This window comes from Apis mellifera, linkage group LG1 (assembly GCF_003254395.2).
Source record: "Apis mellifera strain DH4 linkage group LG1, Amel_HAv3.1, whole genome shotgun sequence".
NCBI classification, from domain to species: Eukaryota; Metazoa; Arthropoda; class Insecta; order Hymenoptera; family Apidae; genus Apis; species Apis mellifera.
In genome coordinates this window covers 3,092,501-3,120,099 of record NC_037638.1, presented here as the reverse complement: position 1 = coordinate 3,120,099, position 27,599 = coordinate 3,092,501, and the positions used below count along the sequence as shown (strand labels likewise).

At 37.2% G+C, this 27,599-nt stretch overlaps 1 protein-coding gene across 14 annotated transcripts in view; it reads right to left on the bottom strand.

Annotated features, from left to right (window-relative positions):
• Window positions 1–633: 633 nt before the first annotated feature.
• Window positions 634–27,599, bottom strand: part of LOC410758 (mRNA decay activator protein ZFP36L3) — a 445,131-nt gene continuing 418,165 nt past the window's right edge. For 6 of the 14 annotated variants that reach the window (XM_026438982.1, XM_026439004.1, XM_026439000.1 and 3 more), the window contains 4 exons: window positions 19,836–20,054; window positions 11,630–11,812; window positions 5,930–5,971; window positions 856–5,315 (listed from right to left, as the gene is read on the bottom strand). In XM_026438982.1, coding sequence (XP_026294767.1) covers window positions 3,831–5,315; window positions 5,930–5,971; window positions 11,630–11,812; window positions 19,836–20,054 — 1,929 coding nt within the window. In that variant the 3' untranslated portion in view covers window positions 856–3,830. Of the gene's footprint in view, window positions 5,316–5,929; window positions 5,972–11,629; window positions 11,813–19,835; window positions 20,055–27,599 lie in introns of all 14 variants that reach the window. The other 8 variants (XM_026439028.1, XM_026439025.1, XM_026439010.1 and 5 more) reach the window with 7 other exon arrangements.

The window sequence follows — 27,599 nt, the reverse complement described above, 5'->3', positions numbered from 1 at the left end:
CAAAATTTACAGTACTTTGTACCTCGCGGTTCCTTTCATTCAACATAACCTCTCTTTTTTTAACTATCTTCATTGTATATGCCAGTGAATATTTAATGTATATATATATATATATATATACTTTTTTTTTCATCATTAATTATTATCATCATCGTTATTTAATAATCGTTTTCAAATCACTGGCAAACACGTAAGTAAGGATACGCTGAACAGAGAAATGAACTCTACCCATTCGCGTGACATATTTCATTTCGCGTGCACTCGAATTAAATTACTGTTCGATGAAGAAATGCACAAATATATATATACTATATATACTATAATATTACTAATTATTCCGACGCGTGTATATAAGATATACATGTGTATATGTATATATATATATATATCTCTTTATCCTCCAGTGTTCTCGTGTGTATTTGTTGAATTTGTGCGGTCGTGTACCATTCGTAATGCGCATACGTGAAAACTCGTTTCATGTACAATTCTTTTTCTCGTTTATCTCGCTTATTATTAAAGTCTCTCGTCTTCCTCTCCGTATCTCCCCTCCTCTCGCAAAAACTTCAGCCTTCTCCTTTACGCGAGTGTTTTTGTTTGTAAATGCACGTTTTTTTTTTTTTTTTTTTGGTTATATTTTTCCTCTTTTTTTTTTTCGTTTTTTTTATCATATATAATTCTTTCTTTCTTTTTTTTTTCTTCTTCTTCAATATATTCGTTATAGTTTTTTTGCGCTTGTTTTGTGTGTTTCTTTACAATTCGGCACGATTGTTTCGTTTAATTTTAATTTCTCTTCTCGGCTGTAAATGCAGTAAGCTCGTGAGTTGCAATTGACGAGGTTCACTGTGTGCAATTTTCTTTTTTTTTTTATTTTTATTTTTTTTTTTTGAACTCCCCCGAATTGAATCCGTGTCAGGGCAAAATGAGGCTGCCTTCGGCTTTCGGTTTCACGCGCTATTACATGCTAATAGATAAATATATTATTATATATGTGTATATATATATGTATGTATGTATGTATGTATGTATGTATGTATGTATTAATCATAGCACTAGATAAAATGAGATAGGACGAAATCTCTCCGCTAAAATCTATGCACGTTATTTTTTAATTAAAAGGATCGCACGACGACGACGACGACGGTTTCCATTTTTTTTTTCAATCTCATCGATGCGTGCAAGGAGATGTTTCTAGGAAACATACGTTTTTTTACTTATAATAGTTCTCGATTGATATTCTCCTAAAAGCTAATTGGAAAGGGTGGGAGAGGTCGGATCGGTAGAAATTCCAGTGACAATTCCAGCGACATGACACCAGTCTCTCGGTTGAAGATCGATTTATTCAACCCTTAAGGCCTCAAGCTTGGATAATTATTCGTGCAATCTCCGGAATATATTTTCAAAATTTATATTGAAATTGATAAAAACAATTTATAAATATTTTTATACTTAAGATGTTCTTATATATTTAGGAAAGTTAAATTTATCAGACAAACGAATCCTTTAGGAGAAACTTTAACGATTTTTTGTACGTGGATTTCCGAACACTTGAAACCCTAAAAGGTATCCCTAAATCGGATTAAGCGAAACGAATATAGAAGAATTATTATATTTCTCGAAGAAGACTAGGTAAAGGAAAAAAAAAAAAATGTCTGCAATTCACTGTCTTTCTCTATTTTTCCCGTCCAGCTGCTCCCCCTCTCCATCTCTTTAATAGTAAAACGATTAAAAAGTAATTAAAATTTAAGAAAAACGATAAACGAACAATATTAATAATAGGGAATAAAATTCGATCTTTGAACTAATAATAATAATAATAATAATAATAATTATAATAGTAATAATAATGATAATAATAATAATTTCTAAAAAGTTGACGATTAACGATAGAAAATATCCGACTAAAGATGGACTTCAACGGCTGAACAAAAAAAAAAAAATAAAGGGACTAATAATATTCTACTTAAAAAAAAGAGAAGGTAGGGGGGGGGTGGGAAAGAGGCAAGTTCATACGTGCGCACGAGTATTGTGCACGTGACGTGACTTTTTTTTAGGCCGAGCAACGTATCCGTCCATCCGTTGGCGTTAGAAAATAAAAAATATATATTTAGAATATATTATATGCGTAATATATATATATATATATATATATATATATACTATATATATAGAACAAACATCGATATCGTCGATATAAAGTACGATAATAATAATAAATCGGAGGAACGATATTTCCGGTGTGTGTCGCAACAAAAACAATATTCGAAACGAAACGAAAAAAAAAAAAAAAGAAGAAGAAGAACTCGCGTGGCGACTCTGAAGAAGAAATTTCAACAACTTATATCCGTTATATACTTTATATCTCTCGTACGAAGCTACCCCCGTGGAGGGGGGAATTAACAACGAAATTATCTTTTCCGCTTCTTTTTTCTTTCTTTTTTCATTTCTAGAATCTACGCAACTACGAAGGAAACGTTTTACACGCTAGATAATGATTAAAAAGGAGGAATAATAATTAAAACAACGACGCTGCTGGAGCGCGTTAAAAAATAAAAAATAAAATAAAGAACAGAAAAGAAAAAAAACAAACGAAATAAACAACTAAAAAGAAACTGAACCGCGATCTCACGGTCGCGATTTATTAAAAATATTTATTCCCTGGATGGCTCATCATCATCATCGTCATTGTGATGAAATTGGCAAGTCTTCGAAGACACGGAAGAAAGGGATGGGGGTGGTAAGGTTGGGGAGGAGGGAAACAAAAAAAAAAAAAAGAACGCGAGAAAGAAACGCGATAAAAGTTTGCCGTGCGTGGACGTTTCTCGGTTTATTATTATTTTTCTCCCACTTTTTTTTTCTTTTTATTCTTCTTTTCTCTCGATCGCAACAAAAGGGGCGAAGTTGAAGGGGCTTAGAGGTTAATAAGTTTCGCAAAAAAGTCTTCGCGTCTTCGTTATCCTCTATATATATTATATATTCGTCACGTGTAAGCATTTGACGCTCCAAGTGGAATCGGGTCGATAAGGCACTGTTCAACCGACAATGTCTGACTAGAAAATGAATCTATTTTCGGAACTCTTGTTTACTTGTTTGTTTGTCTGTCTGTTTACGTTTGCCCGTTCGCGTTTCTCATCCTCCCTTATCTCGACCTTTCATTTCTTCTCGTTTCGCTCTATATATACTTCTCTCTCTTTCGCACGCAGGAACGTTTCCCCTTTCATATATTCAATTCCTTGTAATCAATATAATCATAATACGTGTATATATATATATCTATCCATCTATCTAATCTCACGATTATATACGATTATCACGCTAAATCAAAAAATAGGTCGGCAACGATTTCGATTCTAATTACTCTCCAATATTTCCAATTCCATATATCCTATACTATCCTCCAAACTACATACTACATATATATATATATATATATATATATCGTACGAAACGGAAATAGAAACGTTACAAACGATTTGCATCATAAAAAAAAAAAAAAAAAAAGAAAAAAGATACACATCCCTCTTCGACCATGATCCATCTATCCATCCATCTATCTATCTATCTATCTATCTATCTATCTCTATCTAGTGGAAAGGAATCACGATCGAACAACCATCGTCTATATATATATATATATATATATGTATATGTATATACGTGTGGGACACTTTCCCCTGCGAAAGAGACAGGAAAAGAGAGAGAAAGAGAGAAAACGCGGAGGGCCCGGAAGAAGGAACCGCAGAGAGACGAATGGAGAAAAGGTGGCGGGGACGAGAAAAATATCCCCCCCTTTCGACTCCCCCCTCCCCCTTCCCCTCCCTCCCTCCCTCCGTTTACGAGGTCTTCATCTTCTTGTAAGGTTGCATGATCACCCCGGAACTGACCGGAATCGCTACCTGCGGTTGGGCCGCGATCGTCGCCGGGTTCGGGATCTGGGGTATCTGGGGGACACCGGGGACACCGGCTGCCGCCACGCTCGCCGCCACCCCAGGCATGCTGGCGACACCCGGCAGAACCGTGTAAGGATTCTGCACGTACGGATTCCCCTGGACGGCGGCCGCCGCTGCGGCCGCCGCGCCGGGAACGGCCGGTATCGAGGCGGCCTGCACGTAAGGATTGGGGAGGATCTGATGTTGCCTCATCAGCGAGTAAGGATTGATCGGCGCCCCGGCCGGTGGCCTCGAGTAGGCCAAGATCCCGGCGGAGAGGGGGGAGGTGAGGGCGCCGGGAATCCCGGTCAGATTAGGAATGACAGGCCTCGGTGTCGCGGCCGTGGCGGGGAGGCTCGCTACGGTCGAGTTGCCGGCCGCGGCGGCTGCAGCAGCCGCGGCAGCCGCCGCCGGGTTCACCAACGCTTGCTTGTTCAACGCGACGCCCGTGTAGTTCAACGCCGTGAGCTGATTGATACCGTACGATTGGGACGCCTGGGAGAGCTTGATCGCTTTCGCGTAATTCTTCTGCGCGACCTCTTTGGCGAGGGCCGCGGGGTCAAGGGACGCGGGCAACCCGGACGCCATGCCCAGGCTGTTGAGCATGTTTAGACCCGCCATGCTCGTGGCGTTGTAGTTGGCCATGGACACCATGTTCGTGACCGAGGGCACGTTCGTCATCGAGGCCATCGAGGCCATGACCACGCCCGGCATCGAGGTGAGGCCTGCGACCGAGGTCAACGGGCTCATCGCGGGTTGCACGCTGGCGGCCGACAGGGCCAGTTGGTTCTGCAATTGATGCTGTTGCTGCAATTGGTGTTGCTGCTGTTGCGCCTGTTGCTGTTGGTGCTGTTGATGCTGCTGTTGTTGCTGTTGCTGGTGTTGTTGTTGTTGTTGCTGCTGCTGTTGTTGTTGCTGTTGTTGCGAAATGGTCGCGGGACTCGCGTGATTCAATTCGGGGGAGTTGTGCGCGTTCTCGGCATCGTGATTCTGCGTTGGATTCGGCTGCTTGTTATTCACGTTACTATTGTTACTGTTATTGTCGGCGGTTGGAGGTGGTGGCGGTGGGTTGTTGCAGGGATCCATCATCACGCCATTGTTGGCGTCGGCGCAGTTATTGACCGTGGCGCCGCCGGTTCCTTGGGAGGAGGAGGAGGACTGAACTACCACCGCGTGGTGGTTGCTTTGCACGTTCGGGGGTTGCACGACCGATTGGTTAGAGGTTTGGGTGGGTAGGGGTGGTGTTCCAGTGTACTCACATGACACAGGCACGAAGGGCTGCTGCAGCTGCATTAACTGTTGATAGGTCGTCGCGCCGGTAGGCTGATAGACCGGCATGCCGGACTTGTCGCCCGCCGGTCGTTTATACGGAACCATTCCTGGGAAGGCCTGTAAAAGAAAGAAGAAGAGAACGTGGGAAAGAGTTGGCGGGATTATATAGTTATAAGTCGGTTGAACGATGGTTTGCGTCATTATGGCAACTTGTCGAGAACCTTGAGCGAGTCGAGGCTTCGATTCGTTTCAAGGGGAGAAGCCTCGACTCTTTCGTCCTTCTTTCGGTTCGTTCTCTTTTCAATTTTCTACTTTTTTTTTTTTCTATTCTCATCGAAATTGATTATTTTGTATTTAATTTGATTAATTTTTTTCTTTTCCATACGAGAGAGAAAAGAAAGGGTTGTTTCGGAATTTTCTTTCGATTGAAAATTAAATATTCAAGATTGTTTTTCACACGAAACGAACGGCTTTCACGAATTTTCTTTTTCACTTTTATTCAAGCTCAATACCTTCAATCAATCGCGAATAAAAGAGAACATTTTACGTTAAGCAATCAACGTTATATAGTGCTGCAATCATTTTTCAAACTTAATTTTAAAATTTAAACAGATTCGAGAAAATCGAAGGAGTAAAATAATGAAAATTGATTTTAACTGTTCTATATATATCAACGTATCGTTAAATCAGCTTTTTTTTTTATGATTCAGTGGTTAGATTTCTGCACTTACAAAGTTCTCGTAGTAGAACGATCCGACAGACTTCATGTCCATCTGCAACAAAGACAGGATCGGTTTCAACTAATTTCGAGGATGAGGTTGTACGAGTTGCGTCTGTATAATTGGATTCTCGTAGGAAGATGACAGAAAGAGAGAGAGTGAGAGAGAAAGAAAGAGAGAAAGAGAGAGAGGAGATGTGGTATCGGTTCTCAGAGAAACAGAATTAGATATATTCAATTTGTCGGATGGGTGATACACAACACGACAAAAGTGGGTGATAGTAGTAGTAGTAGTAGTAGTAAATAGTAGTAGTAGTAATAGTAAACTAATAGTAATAATAGTTAGTTAGTAGTTAAGTAGTAAATAATAGTAGTAGTAGTGTGTAAAAGTTGTGCCGATGACGCAGCTTGCGGCGACGTTCCCAAATGACGACGATCGTTGTTGGATAACTGTAAAATTCTCGTTTTTCTGTTCTTTTTCTTTCTTTTTTTTTTCTTTTTTTATATATATATGTATATACATACATACATACATATATATACTTTCTTTCTTTCTTTTCTTTTTTTTTTTTGTTAATTTAATTTCTCGTTTCGGCTGTTTCGCTCTATTTTCTTTTTCTTTTCTTTTTTTTTCCTTTCAAACGTGTCAAAACACATTCGTTTCCTTGTTTTTAATCCCTGTTTCTACGAAAAATCGAGGGAGAAGCGTGTCAAGAATGACCGGTCGAAATATTTCTTAATAACATCAACACCAATGGAAGGTGTTGTTCAATCGTGAGGCCAATTAAATCGAGAGAAATCGTTGATCCTGCTTCGATTCGAAGAAGAAGAAGAAAAAAAAAAAGATGGCCCACGCATGGAAAAACGCATAACGCCGAACGCAAACATGGACGATAAGCTTTTCTTTCTCTTTTTTTTACTTCTCGGTTCCCCTATTTTTTCGAAGGGTTTTTCTTTGAAGCTTTCCAGAGAGAAATTAGAGAGAGAGAGAGAGACAGACAGCGACAGAGAAAAAGAGTGGAATAGAGAAAAAAATAGCGGGTGAAAAGGAAAGAAGAAGAAGAAAAAAGAAATATATGTTCATCCGTCGTTTCGTTTCTTATTCTATTTATTTCTCGAAGTCGTGAATCTCGATCGAGCTTATCACGGCTAATTTGCCGTGTATATCTGTATATAATCTTAAGAGGAAGATCTCTGAACAACGGAATGTTAACTTCTCAACATTTGTTTTGGATTTTTGTTCGAATGTCTGACTGGTTGGAAAAAAGTAAATAAAAAGAGAGAGAAGGAAAGAATCGCGATAATAAAAAAAAAAAAAAATTATATATAAAGTTCCGAGCTTGAAATAACAAACATGGATTGCACGGTGATTAATCATCGGATAGAAGAAGAAGAAGCGAAAGGAGAAGAAGTTTCTTTCCTTCTTTTTTATTTTTCTGTTATTTATTTATTTATTTATTTTTTTACTCTTTGTATTGAAAGATTAAAGTTAGAAGAAGAAGAAGAAGAAGAAGAATAGAAGAAAAGATAGACAGAAGCTGCACAAAGTTTCAGATGCAAAAGCTGAGAAGCTGGTATAAAGAAAAGGTTTGTTGTTGTCGAGATATATATATAGAAAGAGAGAGAGAGAGAGAAAGAGAGCGGGTACGAATAAGACTTGTTTTGTTATACGAGTATAAATATATATATATATTGCGTGTATAATATATATATATCGAATGTGACAGAGGGATAAAGAAAAGAAATAAAAAGAGAGAGAGAGAGAGAGAGAGAGAAAAAAAGAATGTGCTCACGAAACAGCGGGACTCGTGGTGTAATCAACCAGATGTACAAGTCTCGGCGTGTAAATAGTGGCGGAGAAAATTCGTTTTTGCCATTTACAAAGAGGGATTGAGGAACATATCGCAAGCTCAAGTGCAAGATATACATGTGAAACAATGTCTGTCTGTCTTTCGGTTTCATCGTAAAGAAAAAACGCGAAATAAAAAAAAAAAAATAGAAAACACATTATTCGAAAAATATTACGAAGAATCGAGTGGATGATAATAGGAGTTTACGTTAAAAAAAATGAAACAAAAAACGGAGAATCGAAGAAACGACGAAAGAAAGATAAGAATAGTAAATACATTTAAGAGTAAAAAACAAGAGTTGCTCTTGAGCAGTGCTGTTCGCCCATTGTGGCAAAATCTGCGATGAAATTCTCCTGGCAACGATACCCACAAGCAATACTAAGAGCAATGGATAGCAATAGAAATGAGAGCAAGAGTTGGATTTATAAGATTTAAGGCTCTACTTGGCTCTGCTTATTGCATTGTCTATTGCATTGCCGAAAATGCCCGATCTCGTACGATATTAGCCGAACGTTATCCGATTATACCCGATGTTGCCCGAACGTTGTTCTCTACAAGGAACAGCTCCGCTAAACAGCACTGCTCTCGAGAGAGTATTTCTCACAATTTATTTTGGACACCATTATTAAGTATCCATTATTAAACAACACACAAAAAAAAAAAAAAAAAAGGAAATAACCCTCGAAAGTAATTCTCAAGAATTTTACTCTCAGATATATTCGCATCCTAAGATTGAAATAGCGTATAGAAAAGTTAGCCTGTGTATATATTAAAGCAAATCTACTGTGCTCTTAGCAATTTCGACGTACGAGTCTGAAAAACCAAGAGAGGAGGAGGTATTGGTCTGACGAAGAAAGAAAAAATGTTAAATTAAAAAAAAAAAAAAAAAAAAAGAAAAAGAAAAGAAAAAAAAGGAAAAAAGAAAAAAAAAGAAAGGAAAAATATTTCACGAAAAATATCGCGCGTACATTTTTTTTTTTTTTTTTTTTTTTTTTGGTTCTCTATTCGAAAAAAGACAAAACTTTCGTGTCATCGTCTAGAGCGTCGAGGGGATGACGCTTGAACACCATCACCTCGGTAGTCGCTTAAGCACAACATGCATCATCGGCGCAAGCTCAGAGTTTACACAGATCTAACGCTCCGTAAACGCAGTACCATAAAATGGTATTTCATTCACTTTTATATATCTTTCATCTTCTCATCTTTCTTGAAGTATATATATATATATTTACATCATGTTATTAAGTTTCTCTATGCACAACCACAGTGCCACGACGGTGGTCTCTTCTATTTTTCTCGACACAGAAATCGATCGAAGGGAATCGATCTCTTCTTCGTTTCTTTTTTCGTTTCTCTTATCTAATGCAGGTCCTGGCGATACGGAGATTAGAGTTATAGAATTTCGTCAATGATGTTTCGCTTACGAAACACGGGCGCATATCATCCGTTAAAAATTTGCTAAAAATTATTGAAAATAATTTAGAAAAATTGTCTCGAATAATATAAACGTTTCGTTGCCAATTTCATATCGATTTCATCATCGGTTTCGTCGCGTATTCCACGACTCGAATTTGAAAAATTTCGAAAAATGCGCGCGTGATTCGAGACTGTGAAGCAATAGCCATCGATCGGATCGCGATCGATTACGAACGATCGTCATTCGATCGCTGATCCTCTCTTATTTATATGGAGAGGGTTTCGCCAGAAGGGGGTAAGTTTACGTGAAAATTGATCGTGTATATCGTCAACAACCACGAACCTTTTTTTTTTCTTTCTGCAATCGATAAAGTGATCCTCTTTTTTGTAATTTTTTCAAATTCGATTTTTTTTTCGACGAATTATCAACATTAATATATTTTATATATATATTTTTTTTTTGATTTTTGTTTGACGATTTGTGGTTGATGATCGATAAAAAAACAACGAAGCGATCTATAAATACATTACGAGGCGTAAGCTCTGATATGGACAACATTGCAACGAACGACAGAATACGAAGCGAAATTAAACGTATGAAAAGTGAGTATAAGATTGTCTGAAGAAACCAAAAACGAAAAAGAGTAGAAGAAACGAAGAGAGAGAAAGAGAAAGAGAGAGATAGATTTATTAAAAATTTTGTCTCACGAGCAAAGAAAATTTCGAGGGAAAAGAAAAATTTAATGTTCGTGTAACATATGCAATTAACGTAAATAAAATTTAATTAAAGATATGAAAAAAATAAAAGAAGAAAAGATAATAAAGAAGAGAGAGAAATAATAAAGGAAAAAAAAAATTAAAAGTGCGGAGCTATATATAATCTGGAACACGCGCAAAAATTTCTCGAGAATACATATGCTTTTCTCGAGGTTGAACAAAGCGCAACGAGATTCTTATTAGAAGTGATAAAAAGGAAAAATAGAGACAGAAAGAGAGAGAGAAAGAAAAATATGATACGACAGAGAGAGAAAGAGAGAGAGAGCTAGAGCTCTAAGCGCGCTCGGCAGTGTATTCACAATCGCAATGAATTTATATGTCCATAAACTTAAAGATACGAGACTACAAGGAACTTCCGGAAAATGGCCCGAACTTCTTGATTTCGTTCTTCCGTTTTTTTTTTTTTTATTTTTTGGAACACGCGCGGCGCTACTTTCGCTTGCGAATGTTTGGAAGCTTTTTTGGAAGCAGAAATCATGATTTAAATTCAGAGTACATACGTGTTTCTCGATGCTCGATTTTACTGGATCACAAAAATAATATTAATATTACTTATCATGATTGTATACTATCATGTATTATTTTGTTCGATTTCTAAAAAGTTGTTTCAAGCATTGTAAAAAGTGAATTACTATAAATTAGCACCAATAATATTTTATCTTTTCAATCGTGTAAAACTGAAAATTTTAATAAAATATTTTATATTATCGTGTTTATTATTGTATCGGTTATTGATAAAATTTTGATATTTATTTATTGCAAACACTGCTTATATTGCATCGTTCTGTAATATTTATCGATTGAGAATTAAAATCTTTTTTGTCAATTTTCTTTACATTTCAATTTTATCAAAACTACACGAAGAAAAGAGTATTCTTCTTCCTTTAAAAACATTTAAATCTCGCTACATCTAAATTAAATTAAATATTTCGATCTCTCCGAAATTTGTAATTTTAAAAATCGGTACATGTATCAAATTGTTATATTAAAAGCGTTGGAAAAGAACAAATCTAGAAAGATAAAAAAAATCTGTCTACAAAAAGCAAGAAACTCGCTCTAACAAACGGCAATTAATCAGCGTAATTTCGAAACGAAATAAAACAATTCATAAATATTCTATGTATATACAAATGAAACATCAATTTGTCAAACTAAAAAAAAAAAAAAAAAAAAAAAAAAAAAAGGAAAACCATTCCGATAAATCTATCGAATAATTCCGCCCATCGAGTATTTCGTAAACTCAAAAATAAAGCTGTTTAAGGTGCTAATTCACAGTTACTCACCCTTCGTGACGCAATTGGTTTCCAACCAACGTCCAACCAATATGGGTGCCAGTACATTTGAGAATAGAACTGTCTGAAAAGTCGGCTCACGAGAATTGTTGCTCGGAATACTTCTCACGAATGTCACATTTCATCGTGGCAGGGACACGATCTTTCTCGATTCAATGTCCACTCGCGAGAAATAATAATAATAACAATAACAACAATAATAATAAAAAATATTCACTCTTAAATGCAATCGCACCCTAATGATTAATACGCAAAGAAAAAGGAGAGAAATAAAAAAAAATATATATATATAAAAAAAAAGAAAGAAAAAATGAAACGAAAACAGTTCGGGCCAATTTCGCGGAATTCAGCTACGAAAAAAAAGAAAGGAAAGTGTACTTCATGCATAAGCCGTGGTACCATTAGCAGATCATCATTGGAGTCGCGCATCCGCTTCTTGCCGAGTTCGATGCTTGCCATACTGGCGCTCTGAAGTCCTCCGGGAACCGCAGTTGCCGGCACTCCTGACACTCCGCCAGCCAACGCGCCCATTCCCGCTACGTTCGTCGGCATAGTCGCCGTCTGCTTTTTCATTTTTTCGTTTTTTTTTTTGTTTTTTATTTCCGTGTTTTGCGTGTGTGTATTTTCGATCGTCCAAATTTCCCCGTCAATCCATCATTTTTTTTTTTTTTTCCCCCAATATATTTCATTTTTTTTTTTTTGAATTCGTACAGGAATATATTTTTTTTTTTTTCCAGTTTCGTGCCCCGTAGAGAGAGAGATTACCACAGGCACGCCGACCAGAGATTATTTCGTCACAGAGACGTAGAGACGTAGTTTCCAAGTTTCCAAGTGTTGTTGTTTTCGTTTACGTATAAATTGTAACAATTATACAATTGTGCAGTTTTTATTTATTTTTCCAATTCGTATCGTTATTATTATTATTTTTTTGTTTTGTTTTCCATTCGTTGCATTCGGCGTTATATATATATAGACACATAATATTGTTGGACATTGTGTATGTAATATGTTCGATATTTTTTTTTTTGTTTTTCCCCCGGGGAATTTTTTTTCAGGTATCCGCAGAAGGGCGCAGAAGGGGGAGATTTTTTTTTCGGTCGGCATATAATTTTTCGCAGGCGTTAATTGGCAGGTAGCGAAGCGCACGAAGGTATATTTTTGTCAGCAAGCATGAAGAAGCATCGTCAGGCGGAAGAGGGCAAGATAAAAATCAAAAAAAGAAAAACAGACCAGTTGAGGCTAAAGGCAAGAAACGACAGTATCGCGTATAATATAATAATAACAATAATAATAATAATAATAATAATAGTAATAATAATAATAATAATAATAATAATAATAATAATAATGATAATAATAATATATAAGAAAATGTCCAAGTTAATCGTAAAAACAACGTATTTATCCTCATTATCTATACGCATAATTTATGTACAACTTAATTCAAAGCTATACATATATATTTATATAGCTTTATATATATACATATATATGTATATACCAAAAAAGAAAACAAACATGATACATTATACGTATATATATATAATATGTACATCTAGCGCATTGATGAAGATATACATATATGGATACACGTGTTTATGTTTGACGGTCGAACAGCTCGTAAAACGACACGTGTAAGTTAACGCGCAGACGCGACACGCTTCTCGGGTTGCTCTCGCACGCGGCGCGCTCAACGCGTGGTGTACTACTTAATCGCCTTGCATCCGATCGCCCATTCTTTTTTCCCGCGATCTCTCATAATTTTTCATAATGGAAACACGTCGACGTGGAAACCCGGGTGGAAGGGTGTCGAGTCGTTATACGCGCGCCGCCAATACAATCACACGTTTTTTTACTTTCTTTTTTCTCTTTTTTCTTTTCTTTCTTTTTCTTTCTTTTTCTTTTTCTTTTTCTTTTTCTATTCTTTTCTTTTCTTTCTTTCTTTTTTTTTTTTTTTGATCCAATAAACGCGGTCGAATGAAGACACTGAGAAGAAGAAACACTGCGAAATATACAAACTGATGCTGGTTGAGGGAAATAACAGAGATCGTGGTCTCGGCGTTTACCCGGACCGTGGTTCATGGGTCCAGCTGAAAAAATACAAGTTTGAAAGAGGGAAGAGCGAAATGAACTCGGAGAGCTAGCTCGGCGAGAGCACGTGATCCCCTAAAAAGAAATATCTGTGAACAGTTGTTTCTTTTTTTTTTTTTTTAATTGAATAAAAATACTGTGATGATAACTGTGTATGTGTATATATATATATAGATATATATAAAGTGGATAGATAGAAGAATCTCCACTCTGCTCGGCAAGTATCTGCTGAATTTAATAACAATGGACTTCTGTGATTCAAACGTCAATGGGAGAAGCAGGCGTGTCCTGATAATTGAAAATAAAGTGAAAATAAAAAGAGAAAAAAAAGACGAATCAAGAAATAACATATATTTATATATATATATACATACATACATATACATATATACATATATATATAGAATACAATAACCGCTCAGGATCGGCCATCAGGATATTTCTGACATCAGCAACACCTGCAATAATTGGTCGAGCTATCTGTCGAAATTTATTAATTTCGCTCTCGTTTCATCCTGCACTCTCTCCTTTCCCTTTGTCGATTTTCTTCGAGATTATCGAGGAATCGAAGATGAAAGAAACGAAGAGATAACTCATTCTTCATATAATAAATCACGCGTGACTCGAACAAGAGAGAAGAACGGATGAAACGAGAGGAACGAATCCTTTCTGAAAAACTGTTGGATTTCACTGGTTCATCACGAACGGGATCGATTCTGGCTCCTGGAAAAAGATTCACGAAAAATATTCACATCCACGTTTAATCTGTCTCATTCATTCGCTCCAATGCTCGGCCGCCATTGCTCGGTTGGTCGATCGTCGATATCCTCTCGATCTCGAGGTTGCACATCTCTTCCTGGATACGGGCGACGATTTCGTTCGAGAGATTCGTGTGTATGTGGGCGTAATAATGTACGTAATGTGTAAGGGAAATGTGCGTGTCACAATGTGCGTGCTGAACATTTGTGTGTGCGTGTGACATATTTTGTTGGATACTAAGTGATTCTTACTATCGGCTTCGGTCCACCTTTTTCTTTTTTCGTTTTGTTTTGTTTCGCATCACATCAACAGCGATGGACGCACCCTTCCTCCTCCTTTCTGTTCTGGGTGGTGTATTACATATATATATCGCGCGCGCGCACACACATACACACATATATATGTATAGAGAGAGGAGATATTTCGTGTCGCATTGTTTGACAAACATTCAGACATCAGACGGCGTTAGCAATTCCGAAGAGTGCATTTTCGAACAGTCGCATTGAATTCGATTAGACGATGGATGGATGGATGGATGGAGGAAGGGAAGAGGGGGACGCGATCCTCGATTACGTGATCGATGATACGACGAGAGGTCGAGGTTAATCGATCTAATGGAATATCGTGGAAACGATGCGAAAGAGAGGAGGGAGGAGGAATGAATGAACGAATGAATGGGATGCTCGAAACGAATGGATAGATCAAAGGGCGGAGTGATTAAATCGGTTTATTTGACAAATTCGCCTCGCCGACCGCGATTGCCTTTTTATTTTATTTTATTTTATTTTCTTTTGTTTCATTTTATTTTATTCTATATGTACATATATATATATACGAATTAAACGAGGCAAAGATTTCTGCGATCACGATTGATTTTAGTCGAATGGTGGTACCGTGTTATTCTATTGGGTTGGGACTAAAAAAAACTTTTTGACTTTTGTTTTTTTTTTCAGAGAAATTCATTGTCTAATTCGTTGCACTTGATGATAGACAGAATCTAAAGCGAGTTTAATAAAAAAAAAAATAATAATGAAATTTATTTTCTTTGCAAATCTATTCTTTAACCAACCCAATATCTAAAAAAAAAAAAAAAAAAGAAAAATGAGACAAGAATAATAACACGAGACAATTTTTACAAGATCATAAAGATCATAAAGATATATAGAGATAGAGAAATTATTTAAGACGAAAATTTCGCGATGTTGGTGGAAATCGCGGGAATCGCCAAAATGGCGGATACGGATACGGCACGAGCTCGAGGCAAATTTTCAGACGAAGGGTTATACTCCATCGGTACGCGGTATGCACCCTTGGGAAATTGAAAACCACTTTTAGAGAATGAGACTTCCCTGCCAACAAGCTGGTCTGCCGCAATCATCCATGTGAGACTTTTCTTCCATTGTGTCCGGGTGTGGCTGCAGATCTTCTGACGCGCGACGTTGCTGAAAATGTCTTTCTCGCATTCTCTTTTTTTTTTTTATTATTATTATTCTTTCTTTCGTCTTTTTTCCTTTCCTCTTTTCTTTCTTTTTTTTTCAATCTCTTTTGTTTTCGCCAGTTTCTCTGATTTTCCTCGCTCTTTTCTTTTTCCTTTCCTTTCTTTCCTTTTCTCCTTTTTTTTTCTTTCTATCTATCTATCTATCCATCCATCCATCCATCCCCCGGACAATGGACAATTTTCGGCCCCCCAGAAGAGACGGATTCGCGAACGGTCGAATAATATCTATTCTCCCCCGTCGTTCGAGGAAACGTATGAAATTTTTCCATCGGCTGCCTCTTCAGCTTGCCTGCTTTCTCTTAGAAACGATACTCTTTCTCCTTTCTTTTTTAATATTTTTCTTTTTTTTTGCAACTCCTCATCGATCGTTCCTCGAGATCGAGAATCTCTCTTAAAATTCAAAATCGCGTGCAAATATTTTCAAATTTCAAGTTCTTTCAAAATTTTTCGCAAAGAAAAAAGAAGAAAAGGATCATGGTCGAGGAAAGATCGAGAGGTTTTATTTATTTATTTTTTTTTTCGTTTCCCTCTTTTTCTCGAAACAAATTCTCGAAATTTTCTTCAAAATCCGCGAAGATCGTCGCGAGAACGCGTGCAAACGTGAACGAAGACAGGAGGGATCCAAGAGACACGCTCCCTTTCTCCCAACAACCCCACGTTTATCATCCGAGATTTTTCTCTCGGACTATTATTATTATTATCGATGCGTATCTTTAACATCTTCACGTTTATTTATCTATTTTTTTTTTATCTCGAGTTTCACATTACTTTAGATTTTTTTTTTTTTTTCTCACTAGGCTCGACAATTCTCGAGTGTAGCGTTTTTGTGTGGGGCAGCAAAACAGCAGCGAGGGGTTGATAGCCGGGGTTCGTGCAGCACAGCTTGTCAGCAGAGTGGTGTACGTGTCATTCGTAAAAAGACATATCACTTTAACTACTTAATTCTTATTTACAAGAGTCGTGATCACGCTCCATTTCGACGTGGAAATTTTTGTCGAGCGTCTTAGGGAGTTATTTCAATGTAATTATCGATTAATATATACATACATACATATATATATATATATATATATATATATATATATTATCAAAATGTTTCAATATTAGAGAAAATTAAATATATATATATATATATCAAAATATCAATTGTAAAAGAAATAGATAAATCGTGTGACATATTGAAATGGAGCGGTCACGTGTGGCTGCGGAAAACATCTTGTACTTTTATTACGACCTAGCCACCGAAACAGGTGATTGGTGTATTGCAACTAGTTCTTTGCACCTGGATAGCTGCGATAGGCTGCTAGAAAGAGAGAAATAGAACAGTGGTGTTTTTTTTTTTTGGTGATGTTAACAAGAATTCTGCCTCGTGTACTACTCACTACACGCTACGAGAACGGCTGAACATCATACAAGGAATAATGTAGTAAAACTGGACGAACACAAAAGCGACAAACAATGAAGGTTTTGGAGGAGGGGGGAGAAAAGAACGTGGGAGACGGCGTATCGAACGATGGGACTCTCGAGTGAGAGGGGAACAATTAAAGAGAATTAAAAAGAGAGAGAGAAAAAAAAAGGCGAGAAGAAAATGATCGAAAGAAAATTTAGGAGAAGGGAAGGGAAGAATGAGAGAAATGAATTGGATAAAAATAAACGAAAATACAGGAATAACTTGGGTTACATAACGTGAGAGAAACTAATATAATATACATCTGGGCGATAACCGTATCGAATTTGGCGCCTCGTTTCACTTTTCATTACTTCCTTATTCGAATTATCCGACGGGTAATAAATTCTACGTTACCGATCGACGCGCTTTAATTAACGCGCGTTATCTCGTTCAATGGCGCTAGTAACTTTTCCAGCTAGGGACATTTAGTCGATCCATGCTCGACGACACGCCACCCGCTACGGTTATCGCGTTAATTCGAGCACTGCGCAACTATTGGCCAATTTTACTTTGTGGTTTCGTTTAAACCTGTCTCACGTGCGACAGTGCCATACATAGAGAAATATATATATATATGTATATATATATAAATATATATATATACGTATCGCTATATAATAATACGTAATATATATAAAGATATATAAATAAGTGAAGATAGATAAATAGATAGAAAGAGAATTCGATGTGTAAATAGCGTGTGTGTATATATATATACATATACATATATATATATATATATATATATATATATATATATATACTGTATACATATATATATACATATATACAGTAAGAAAGGGACTACTGCGTTGAAGGGGGAAGCCCGACGTATATACTCGACGTAGATTGGCGAAAAGCAGCGCAGCAACGAAAGCTCCTTTTGACGCAAACCCAGGAAACTGAAAGAGGGTGACAGAGAGTACACGTGAAAGATCGAAGACAGAGAATAGATAGAGATAGAAAAAGATAGAGAGAGATAGTGAGAAAGAGAAGATAGAAGAGAAATGACGTGAGGGATGAAAAAGAAAGAGAAGAGAGGGGGGAGAAGGGTTCGATGTGCGGTCAAGTAGGATATGCGTGCACTTCGAGAGTCTTTTGTTCTTCGAGAACGACGTAACTTCCGTCTTTTTCTCGAGGGTTCTCCTTTCAAAGCGCCTCGATACGCATTTATCCGGCTTCCCTTTCGATCGTTATAGAGACGAAACACCGATGCACCGTGGAACCGAACGAATCGAAAGAATATTTCTTTTTCCTCTTTCTTTTTTTTTTTTTTTTTTAATATATTTGAAAACTCGAAAGTATACTTTTTTTTTTTTCTATTTGCGCAAATTTCGATCGTCCGCATGCAAAATCGCTTCGATTCCTCACCGGAGGAACAGGCGTGCCAATTAAAGCCACGAATACACAACGTGTAACGGCCAGACTTTCACCACCAATATATTCTTTCCGCGAAGCTCAGCCCAGATTCAAACAAGACAAGACAGCACCGGCTGATAAACCACTTTCCAGCGACGAGAGACAAGAAAATAAATAGGGATAGGATAAAAAAAAAAAAAAAAAAAAAAAAAAGAAAGATACAAGACATCCGCACATGAAGCACACGCCACATGGAACTGAGAAAGAAAGAGAGAAACAGAGAGGCGAGAAGAGAGTTAGAGTGAAGAGAGAACGGACGTGAGAAGGGAATAATCGTCCAAAGATGTCTTCGATGGGTTTTAACGGCTTTTTAGATTGAAATTTTTTTTTTTATTCTCAAAGCACTGCCATCTAAAAGTTGAAGGAACAAATCTGATATTTTTATATTCTCAAAAAATTGGAGAGTTTTAAAAATAAAATTATCGAAGGATTGCTTCAAGAATTTTTTTAAAGAAATATCGATAACAAAACAATTTACCATTAATTAAACCTTGATCCCCCAACTTCCAAAAGACGGCAGGCATCCACGTCGCAGATCTAAATTAATTTGTTCCACAGAAACAAAGTTTTTTCGCGTAGAAGTTTCGCGTAGAAATTTGCTAATGACCACGCGACATCCATCCATCCCGCAAGAGATGATAGAAGAAAGAAATTCGAAGGGACGATTGTTCGCACAATTCTTTCAGTCCGAGTATCAATTCCGAGGAAGGGAGGTCCCTCGAGAGGAGGAAAACTTTCTTCCGAGAAATCCCTTTTTCAGGGACTCGTTAACGATTCTCGAGACCGAGAATGGAGATCGCGGCCAGTTTCTCGCGGCAGAATTCTCAGACAGAGAGAGAGAGATTCTTTATCCACCCCTACTCTCCCATCTATCTCATTCCTTTAATGACGATCCAGCTACATCTTTTGTCGCGTGGTCATCGCGGCGAAGGATCGCGGGGACAAAGATTCAAAGGGAGCTCTCGGCAAGACTTATCGGATATTAGGATGAAAAGGTTTCCTAGCTTCGAGAGGAGAAATAGCGTATATAACCTCTTCCTCCTCGAAATGGAGAAAGGTAGTATCAGGTCAAGGTATAGGTCCCGACGAAAAAGCGAAAGGAAGGAGAGAAAAAGAAGAAAATAAAACAAAATAATAAAAAAAAAACAGAGGATGATTTACTCCGTCCAGGATAGGATGGAAGATAAATTAATTCGTTTGGGATGGTTAAAGATAGACAAGTGAGAGAAAGTTCAGAATGACAGAAGGAAAGAGAGACAGTTAGCGATGATAGAGAGATAGAGAAGAAGAAAGGCAAAAATAGAGAGATAGATAGATAGATAGATAGATAGATAGAGAGAGAGAGAGAGAGAGAGAGAATGCATTACCGCAATGCTAGCCCGAGATTGTGCGGCCTTAATGTGGGCTTGAAGGTGCAGAGGGGGGTGGAAATAGCGGCAGGGGTCCCGATTGCATCGGCCCTTGACAGCGTCCATGCAGACCGTCACAGAGCCGTCCTCGTTCGCCTGCACCGTCTCGAGGGGGTGCGCAAACCGGCACTCCGTCTCGCCGCGTTTGCACGCCCCGCGTTGAAACTCGCGACATACCTACAGCAAGAGCGAACACGCATGGCATGGCACTCTATCTATGTGGCCAAAGGGGGCTGAGGGGCTTGGGGTTGGGGCGCAAAACCGGGGGGCAGCTCCGGGAAACAGTTGGATGAGGCGATAAAGACTCTGTGTGTGTGGATGTGTGTGGACTCTGTTCTCTATCTGTTTGTGCGTGTTTATGTGTTTCGTGTGGTGCGTGTAGGAGGAATATAATAGTAATAATAATAACAACAATAATAATAATAATAATAATAACGTGTGCACAATAATGTGTGTGTAATAATGTTCTTATATATTCACTGAGGAGGAGGAGAGAAAATGGATCGAGTTGGATGGATTTTCTTTTTTTATTTCCTTTTCCTTTCTTGGGAAAGAGAAGGTTTTTATCTTGGGAAGGGCAAAGCAGAATGATAAACGTTCGGAATTGGAATTAGTTTTTTTCCCTTTGTCGAAGAAAATGCGTGTCTGATCCACGGACATTTACGAATGGCCGCGTTTAAAATGGTTGAAAATTAATGGCCACGAATGTTATGAATGTTATTCTCGTTATTGTTGAATAATATGCGTGTCGCGTGTGGGGAAGGAATGCGATGAAGGAATGGACGAACGAGGGCAGGGATGGGCTCGAACGAATGTTCGTGGTGCAATTTTGCAATGAATATTAATCGTGAATTTTGTGTTTCAGAATTTTCTTCTTTCTATCGATATATATTTCACGATTAATTAATCGGTTGATCGCTCAAGCTTGTTCCATTTTATTCTTTCGTCACATAATTCGACAAACTGATTTGACTGACTCTTGAGCATTCAACCTAACTATTATAAAAAAAATCGAACGATTTTTGTCAATTCGAGTTCGAAATAATGTGAAAAGAATAATCCGTGGACAAAGTAGAAAAAGGAGGAATATCGAGGAGAAGGATGTGTGTATAAAATGACAGATAGAGAGAGCGACAGCGAGAAAGGTAGAGGCGAGAAAAGAACGCAAGATGGAGAAAGTGAAGTTAGTGAGAGAAGAGTGATCGGCAAAAGGAATCGAATAATGCGAAAGAGCGCCCCATTTATGGATTCGTACGGGTCTGTCCTGGGAGGCGAGAGATAGAGAGAGACAGAGAGAAAAAAAAACAGCCCACCTGACTTTCTATCGGTTTCTCATCTATTATTTCTGGCCGTCAATATCGGTATCCCGATCCACTGATTCCAACTAAGCTTCGAAACTACAACTACAAACCGACACACTTTCACGATTTTTACGATGGATCTGTTCTTTCTCCCCGATAAATAATATTTTAAAAAAAAAATTTTTCTCACCGATCGAATCGAAATCTCGAAAAAAAATTTTCAAATTTTCAATCAGAGAGCGGGGGCCATATCGACGCTCAGAAAAATGAAAAAGAGAGGGGTGGTGGGAGAGAGAGAGAGAGAGAGAGAAAAATACAGACACATCTAATCACTACTACTACACTGGAACTAAAATACCGTCGTGTTGAATTCTGTCAAATAGGCGTCGCTGGTGTACCCTCGCCCCGCCCAATAAGGTCAAAGGACACAGAGAATCGGACGACTGTGTATCTCGAGAAGGGGAAGGATCGGGTCGTGAACCAAAAAAAAAGGGGGGAAGAGGTTGTTGAAGAGGTGGATCGTGTTGGCTGTTGGGTATAATAGTGGTGGTGTGGTGTAGAGAGTATAATAACGGATGCCTCCACGGATGCATCCCAGTTCTCGGTGTTCATATCAATCGGGTTAATTCGCACATGTGTTAGAGGAGTTCCTTGCGCATGCATCACCTACTATTTCCGCCCGTTTGTCTCTTCCGTTTTTTTCTTTTCGTTGCGATGCGCCCCGTTTTTTTCGAAAAATATATAGTCCTGATGAACCTTCGGCAATGTTTCACGCCGATTTATCACCGTGCCGATCGTGCGAACGAGAAAGTGACAGTGACGGAGCAATGAAAAGGAAGAAATAGAGAAGAGAAAAAAAAAAGAAAGAAAAAGTAAATTGAATAATAAAATGGAAATAGTTTATAGACGATAATTTAGACCGATTTGAGAATTGTATGTCCATGTTACGTTTTTCAATATTGATTGATAGATCGTTAATTTTTAAGAACGTATTCTAATGGTAAGAATAATTTTATGTAACAAAATATAATAATAGAAACAAATTTATGAAATTTATCGAGGCACGGTTATATTTACGATGATACGAAACGAAGCGATGAATATTTTATTAATTCGAAATGAGAAAACGAAATTAAATTCGTATAAATAAATAATAAATTCAACGATAGGTTAAAAAATTAATTTTTTCCCAGTAAATGCGATATATTTATTCGTAAAGTTGCGAAATTTTTATTTTTTTTTATTTTGCATCTTGTAATAAAATATAAATAAAAATATTTGCCATAAATATTTTTTTTTTTACGCGTAGAAGATAGTTTAGAAAAATAAATAATACGATATTTTATGGTTGGCACGGATGAATAATACTTTTTCCGATAAAATATATATCGAATTTCTGAAATTAAATATGTATAATAAACGTTTTCGTTTCAACTGAAATTTATAACATTTGCGTAATTTTAATATTAAAATAGTCATCTACTGTGACACGTAAACTAATTGCAAGCCAATACTTATCATACTTATCGGTATCCGATAATATATATAATATACCTAGCTACAATTTCAGCAATTGAATCATGCTTGCATGCTCAACAATTTTCTCTAACATTTACCTTAATAACAATATATATATATAATAATAATATAATAAAACGCTAATAATTTTAATATCAAAATAAATAACATTCTCAGAACTCAGAGTGTAAGCGTTACAAGCGTCCTGAAATAGCTCGCAGTGGAATAAGTACGTAATTGGTCAGGCAACGAGTCGCCTTATATTCTTCTGAAAATGAAATGTTCTTGATTGGAATACGTTCTTAAAATTTGAACATTTCTGAAATATGATCGTGTGAATGCATTATTCTCACAAATGACCAGAAACTGAATCAATCTAATCGAATCTAATTGCATGGAAAAATTCTTCGACATAGATGGCGCTCGTTCTATTTATATAAATATACACCAAATCTCCTTAAAGGAAATCGCGCCATCTACAACGAACGTATAATGTATGTTTCATTATCAAAATTATAACGACTCTTTTTTTTTTTTTAATTCTCATTCAAAATCGATATCTAATATATATACGCACGCGTTGGCGTCGTGAGTGAGTGAAAGTGAAGAACGAATCAATAATAACGAATCATATATAAAAAAAAAAGAAAGAAAGAAAGAAAGAAAAAAACATCGAATTTCGTCAACTCGACTGTAACAACTGACTGCAACAACAAACTGCCCGATAAACCACGATTTTTTCCCCACCCGACTATATATTTTTCACGGTGCATCGCAAAACTCACCTAGCATTCCGTAGAGAACCATGCAAGCCGGAGGGGGGGTACGGTGTGTTTCATTCAGCCATAGACGTATACATGTATATATATATATATATATATATATATATATATATATATATATATATATATACGCGTAAAACGTCCAGCGCGTGGATTAATGCAGGCGGCCAACGATCCGCGTCGTTGCGTATTGGCTGTGTGTCCATGTGTGTCCATGTGTGTGTGTGTGTGTGTGTTAGGAAGTGAGACAGCAAGCGGTGTGTGAGTGTGACAACGCATGCATCGCGAGACACGGTGCTCAAAAGAAAAAAAATTTTTTTCGCTATACTTGTTTACTTTTTTCTCCTTTTTTTTCTTTTTCTTTTTCTTTTTTTTCCTTTTCTTTCGTACGTATTTTCGTTCGTATTTGCGGCGATATGTTCTTTCTTCGAAACGCGTCGATGTCTCGCGCGCATCACCGGAAGCGGAGGATCGGTGAAAATGGCGAGATCTCGACGAAGGTCTTCAAGGGAAAGGGAGAATCAAGCACGGGAATCGAACGATCAACGAGGCGTGCGCGCACACACACACGCACACACGCACGCACGCACACGCATACGTATACATACATACACAGGCGATACACGAATCTTATAGATACCATAGATACCAAACATATATGTATATGTAACGTAAAAAATATATATATATATATATATAAATTAATGAAATTGTATATATATTATATATGGATACACAAAGATACGAATACAGATATATATATATGTACACATATACGAATATATATATATGGAAAGAGAGAGAGAGAGAGAGAGATGCAAAGAAATATGCAAATATTCGTACGAGAAAGAAGAGAAGGAGAGAATAACGACAGAGAGCGGACAGAGAACGATGAAGATAAAGAAAGAGAACGGAACACGATGAACGATCCCTTTTTCTCTTTTTTCTTCAGCTAAAGCTGCGTTTACATTGAGCAATCTGCTTGATGGACCACAAAGTCGTTCACAAAGTTATCACATCTAAAGCTGTATTTACAGTAGACAAATTTTCCCCATCTTGAATCACTCGTTCTATTGGAATTTTGTGCAAGGAATTTTATAAAACAAATTTGACGATTTTTTCCTTTTTTTTAGCCTAATTTTTAACGAGGCTTCCGTTGAAAATTATCGCCCACGTTGGAACGAAACACGAATTTATTATCAACGTTATATAACTCGATCGACAAGAAAGTTTTATTCCAATGGAAATGCGGCTTTAACGTGAATAACAGAGACGCATCTTCATGATACGCAACCACTTGAAGCGAGCAATACTTTTCAAATCTTGCTTCCTTTTCCTCCAACGCGTATACGTCACATACACAAAATTCGAGCCTCCCCTCCCCTCCCTGTGAATCAGCAACCGTCGTCATTTCGGAAACACGCATATATCCGATAATCGGTTGTCGAGATTTTATCAAACAAAACAAAAAAAAAAAAACAAACAAAAAAAAATCGAATTCGTTGTTTCACCGAATCGCAGACAGAGGGAGAGAGAGAGAGAGAGAGAATGGAACGACACATCGGCTTACGAGACGGGGGAACACGCGTGATTCACTGAACAGAGAACGCGAGAGGGAAATAGAGAAAGAGAGAGAGAAAGAGAGAAAGAAAGAATAACAAAGAGGGAAAAGAGTACAGAGAGTACACATTGATATGCGTGGCCGTGCTCTCTGATCACCACGCTTCCGGCACGTTCACTCGGAAACTTGGACAGCTTTATGGGACGCGTAATCGCTGGTGTGTGTGCTCGTGTGTGCTCTGGTTAGCTAGTCCGCCACGATCTATACCCGCGCTCACGGAATCCACGGATCCACGGACACACGGACGGAATCGAATTGCAAAAAGCGAGACCGAAAAAGGATTCGACGCCGTGGGAGGACTTCCGTGGAACCAGAAGAAGAATTTCAACCTCGCCGTTCCGTTCGTCGTTCCGTTTCCGATCCACACGACTCGTAGAAATAAATATATATATATATATATATATATATATATATATATATATATATATTTTTATATATACATATATATGTGGATAGGATTTTTATAACAGTGTGTATACGTTACCCAACCCTTTTTGTTTTAATTAATGCGGAGAGAAAAAAGAAAAAAAAAAGAAAGAAAGATGAAAATAAGTGAAAAAGGAAAAAAAGAAAGATCAAAAAAAAAAATGAGAAGAAACGAGAGAAGAAAAAGTTACACGTACTTGCCCGCTTAAAGCACACACATTAAAATCGTACATAATACGGCGTGGAACAAACAAAAGATGATGAAATATTATCGATATTGTCACGTGTGTATGTTCATCGTGCTTGTACGTGTATGTATATTATTATGTGTACGTGTCACGTGTCATCGCTTGTTGTATACGTACGTGTGTTGCGGGTAAATGCATATATGTATATATATATACATACATGTATATATAATAACTTAATACATGTGTATATATATATATATATGTACAAAAATATATCAAAAAACTCGCATGCGATCGTATACATAATGTAAAAGCACCTCCTCCTAGCTGTAAAAGTAAACACATAAATCGCAGTTCACGTTCAACAATTAATAGAATTAGTTAAAAAACGAGATAGAGTGTGTGTGATATGTTGGCGATAAAAAAAGAGAAAAAAAAAAAAAAAAGGAAGAAAAGGAAAAGACAACGAATAAATATATAAATCTGGCGCTGTAAAAAATTAGATACACAAGATACGTATATATGTATATATGTATATAAATATAAATATAAATAAATATAAATATACAGATAAATGTACATATATTTATTTATCTTCGTTGCCGAAACAAAAAAAAAAAAAGTCCGAAGGTGTACACTGCCGAAGATATACATATATATATGTAAAAAAAACACGAGGAGAAAAAATTACGAAAAGCTGTAAAGAGCATTAGCTTTGTGCAATTTACGCCAACGTCGCGACGGCCGACGCTTTTCCAACGAGACGGCTGCTCCTTCGTCTGGAAATGAACAGTTTTCCCGGCGTGTTGAAAAATCCTATAAAAAATTGGTCTTTGAATCGGGATCGAGATTTTTGGTTGTGTAATTCCACTTTGTGCGAAATGAAATGCAATGTGGCACGTTTGGAAAAGCGTCGTCGCACCAGCAGCTCTGAGCTAGCTAACAGAAGTAAAAAAAAACAGGTAAATGCGTGTATCAGCTACAAAGAAAAAGAAAGAATCAAAATTAATATTGTTAAGTTCGAATAAGAATGATCTAATTAAAATAAATGATAAATTAGAAAGAGAAAAAACAGATAATAGAACGTAAATTTAGAGATGTGCGGGATCGTATCGGGATTCTACTTCTACTGAACTTCGGATTCACTCGGCAATAATCGGTCGCGTTCGGCTGAAAGCCACGACAGCTGCCGCCTCAAACCGATCGCGTCCGACTAGTGCCGAGTCGTGTCGAAGTTACGACTGTTACGTTCGTAAAAGAATCTCGAGTGTTATGAATGTCGAGATGTCGTTTGATCTTGTCCAATCTCGTTCGAATTTTGCCGAATTCCCGTTAATTCAGGATCCTGCACACCTCTTACGTAAATAGAACGAAACATCGGTACCGATTCCGACAAGATTAAGAGAAATAGAAACAGAGGGACCTCAATAATTAAGTGCCGGCCTTCATGAAAATAAATCTCACGTGAGTAACATTGTATAGTAACAGAATTTGTGACATGTTATATACGATATTACGTAAGTAAGATCGCTCGATATATAATGTATGCGTATGGTAAGTTAAGGTTCGTTAAGTGTAACATCGATGCAAATAGTATAGATGAATAGAAAATTAAAAGGAGAAAAAAAAAAATGAGAACAGACAAATAAGTAAAGGAAATTAATGGACATTACTACGCTTTCATTCATTCTATTGTCATTGCACTACTATGTATGATTAAAATATAAATAAATAAATAAATAAGTCATCGTTTCTTGCTTTCTACGGCGGTTTAGTTGACCCTGATTGGTCAAGCTTCTTGCACGAATATATTTTTGGAAAAGAATTTTTTTATTTCGTTATTTCTTTTTATTTTTTTCCCCCCTTTCCCTTCCTTTTATGAT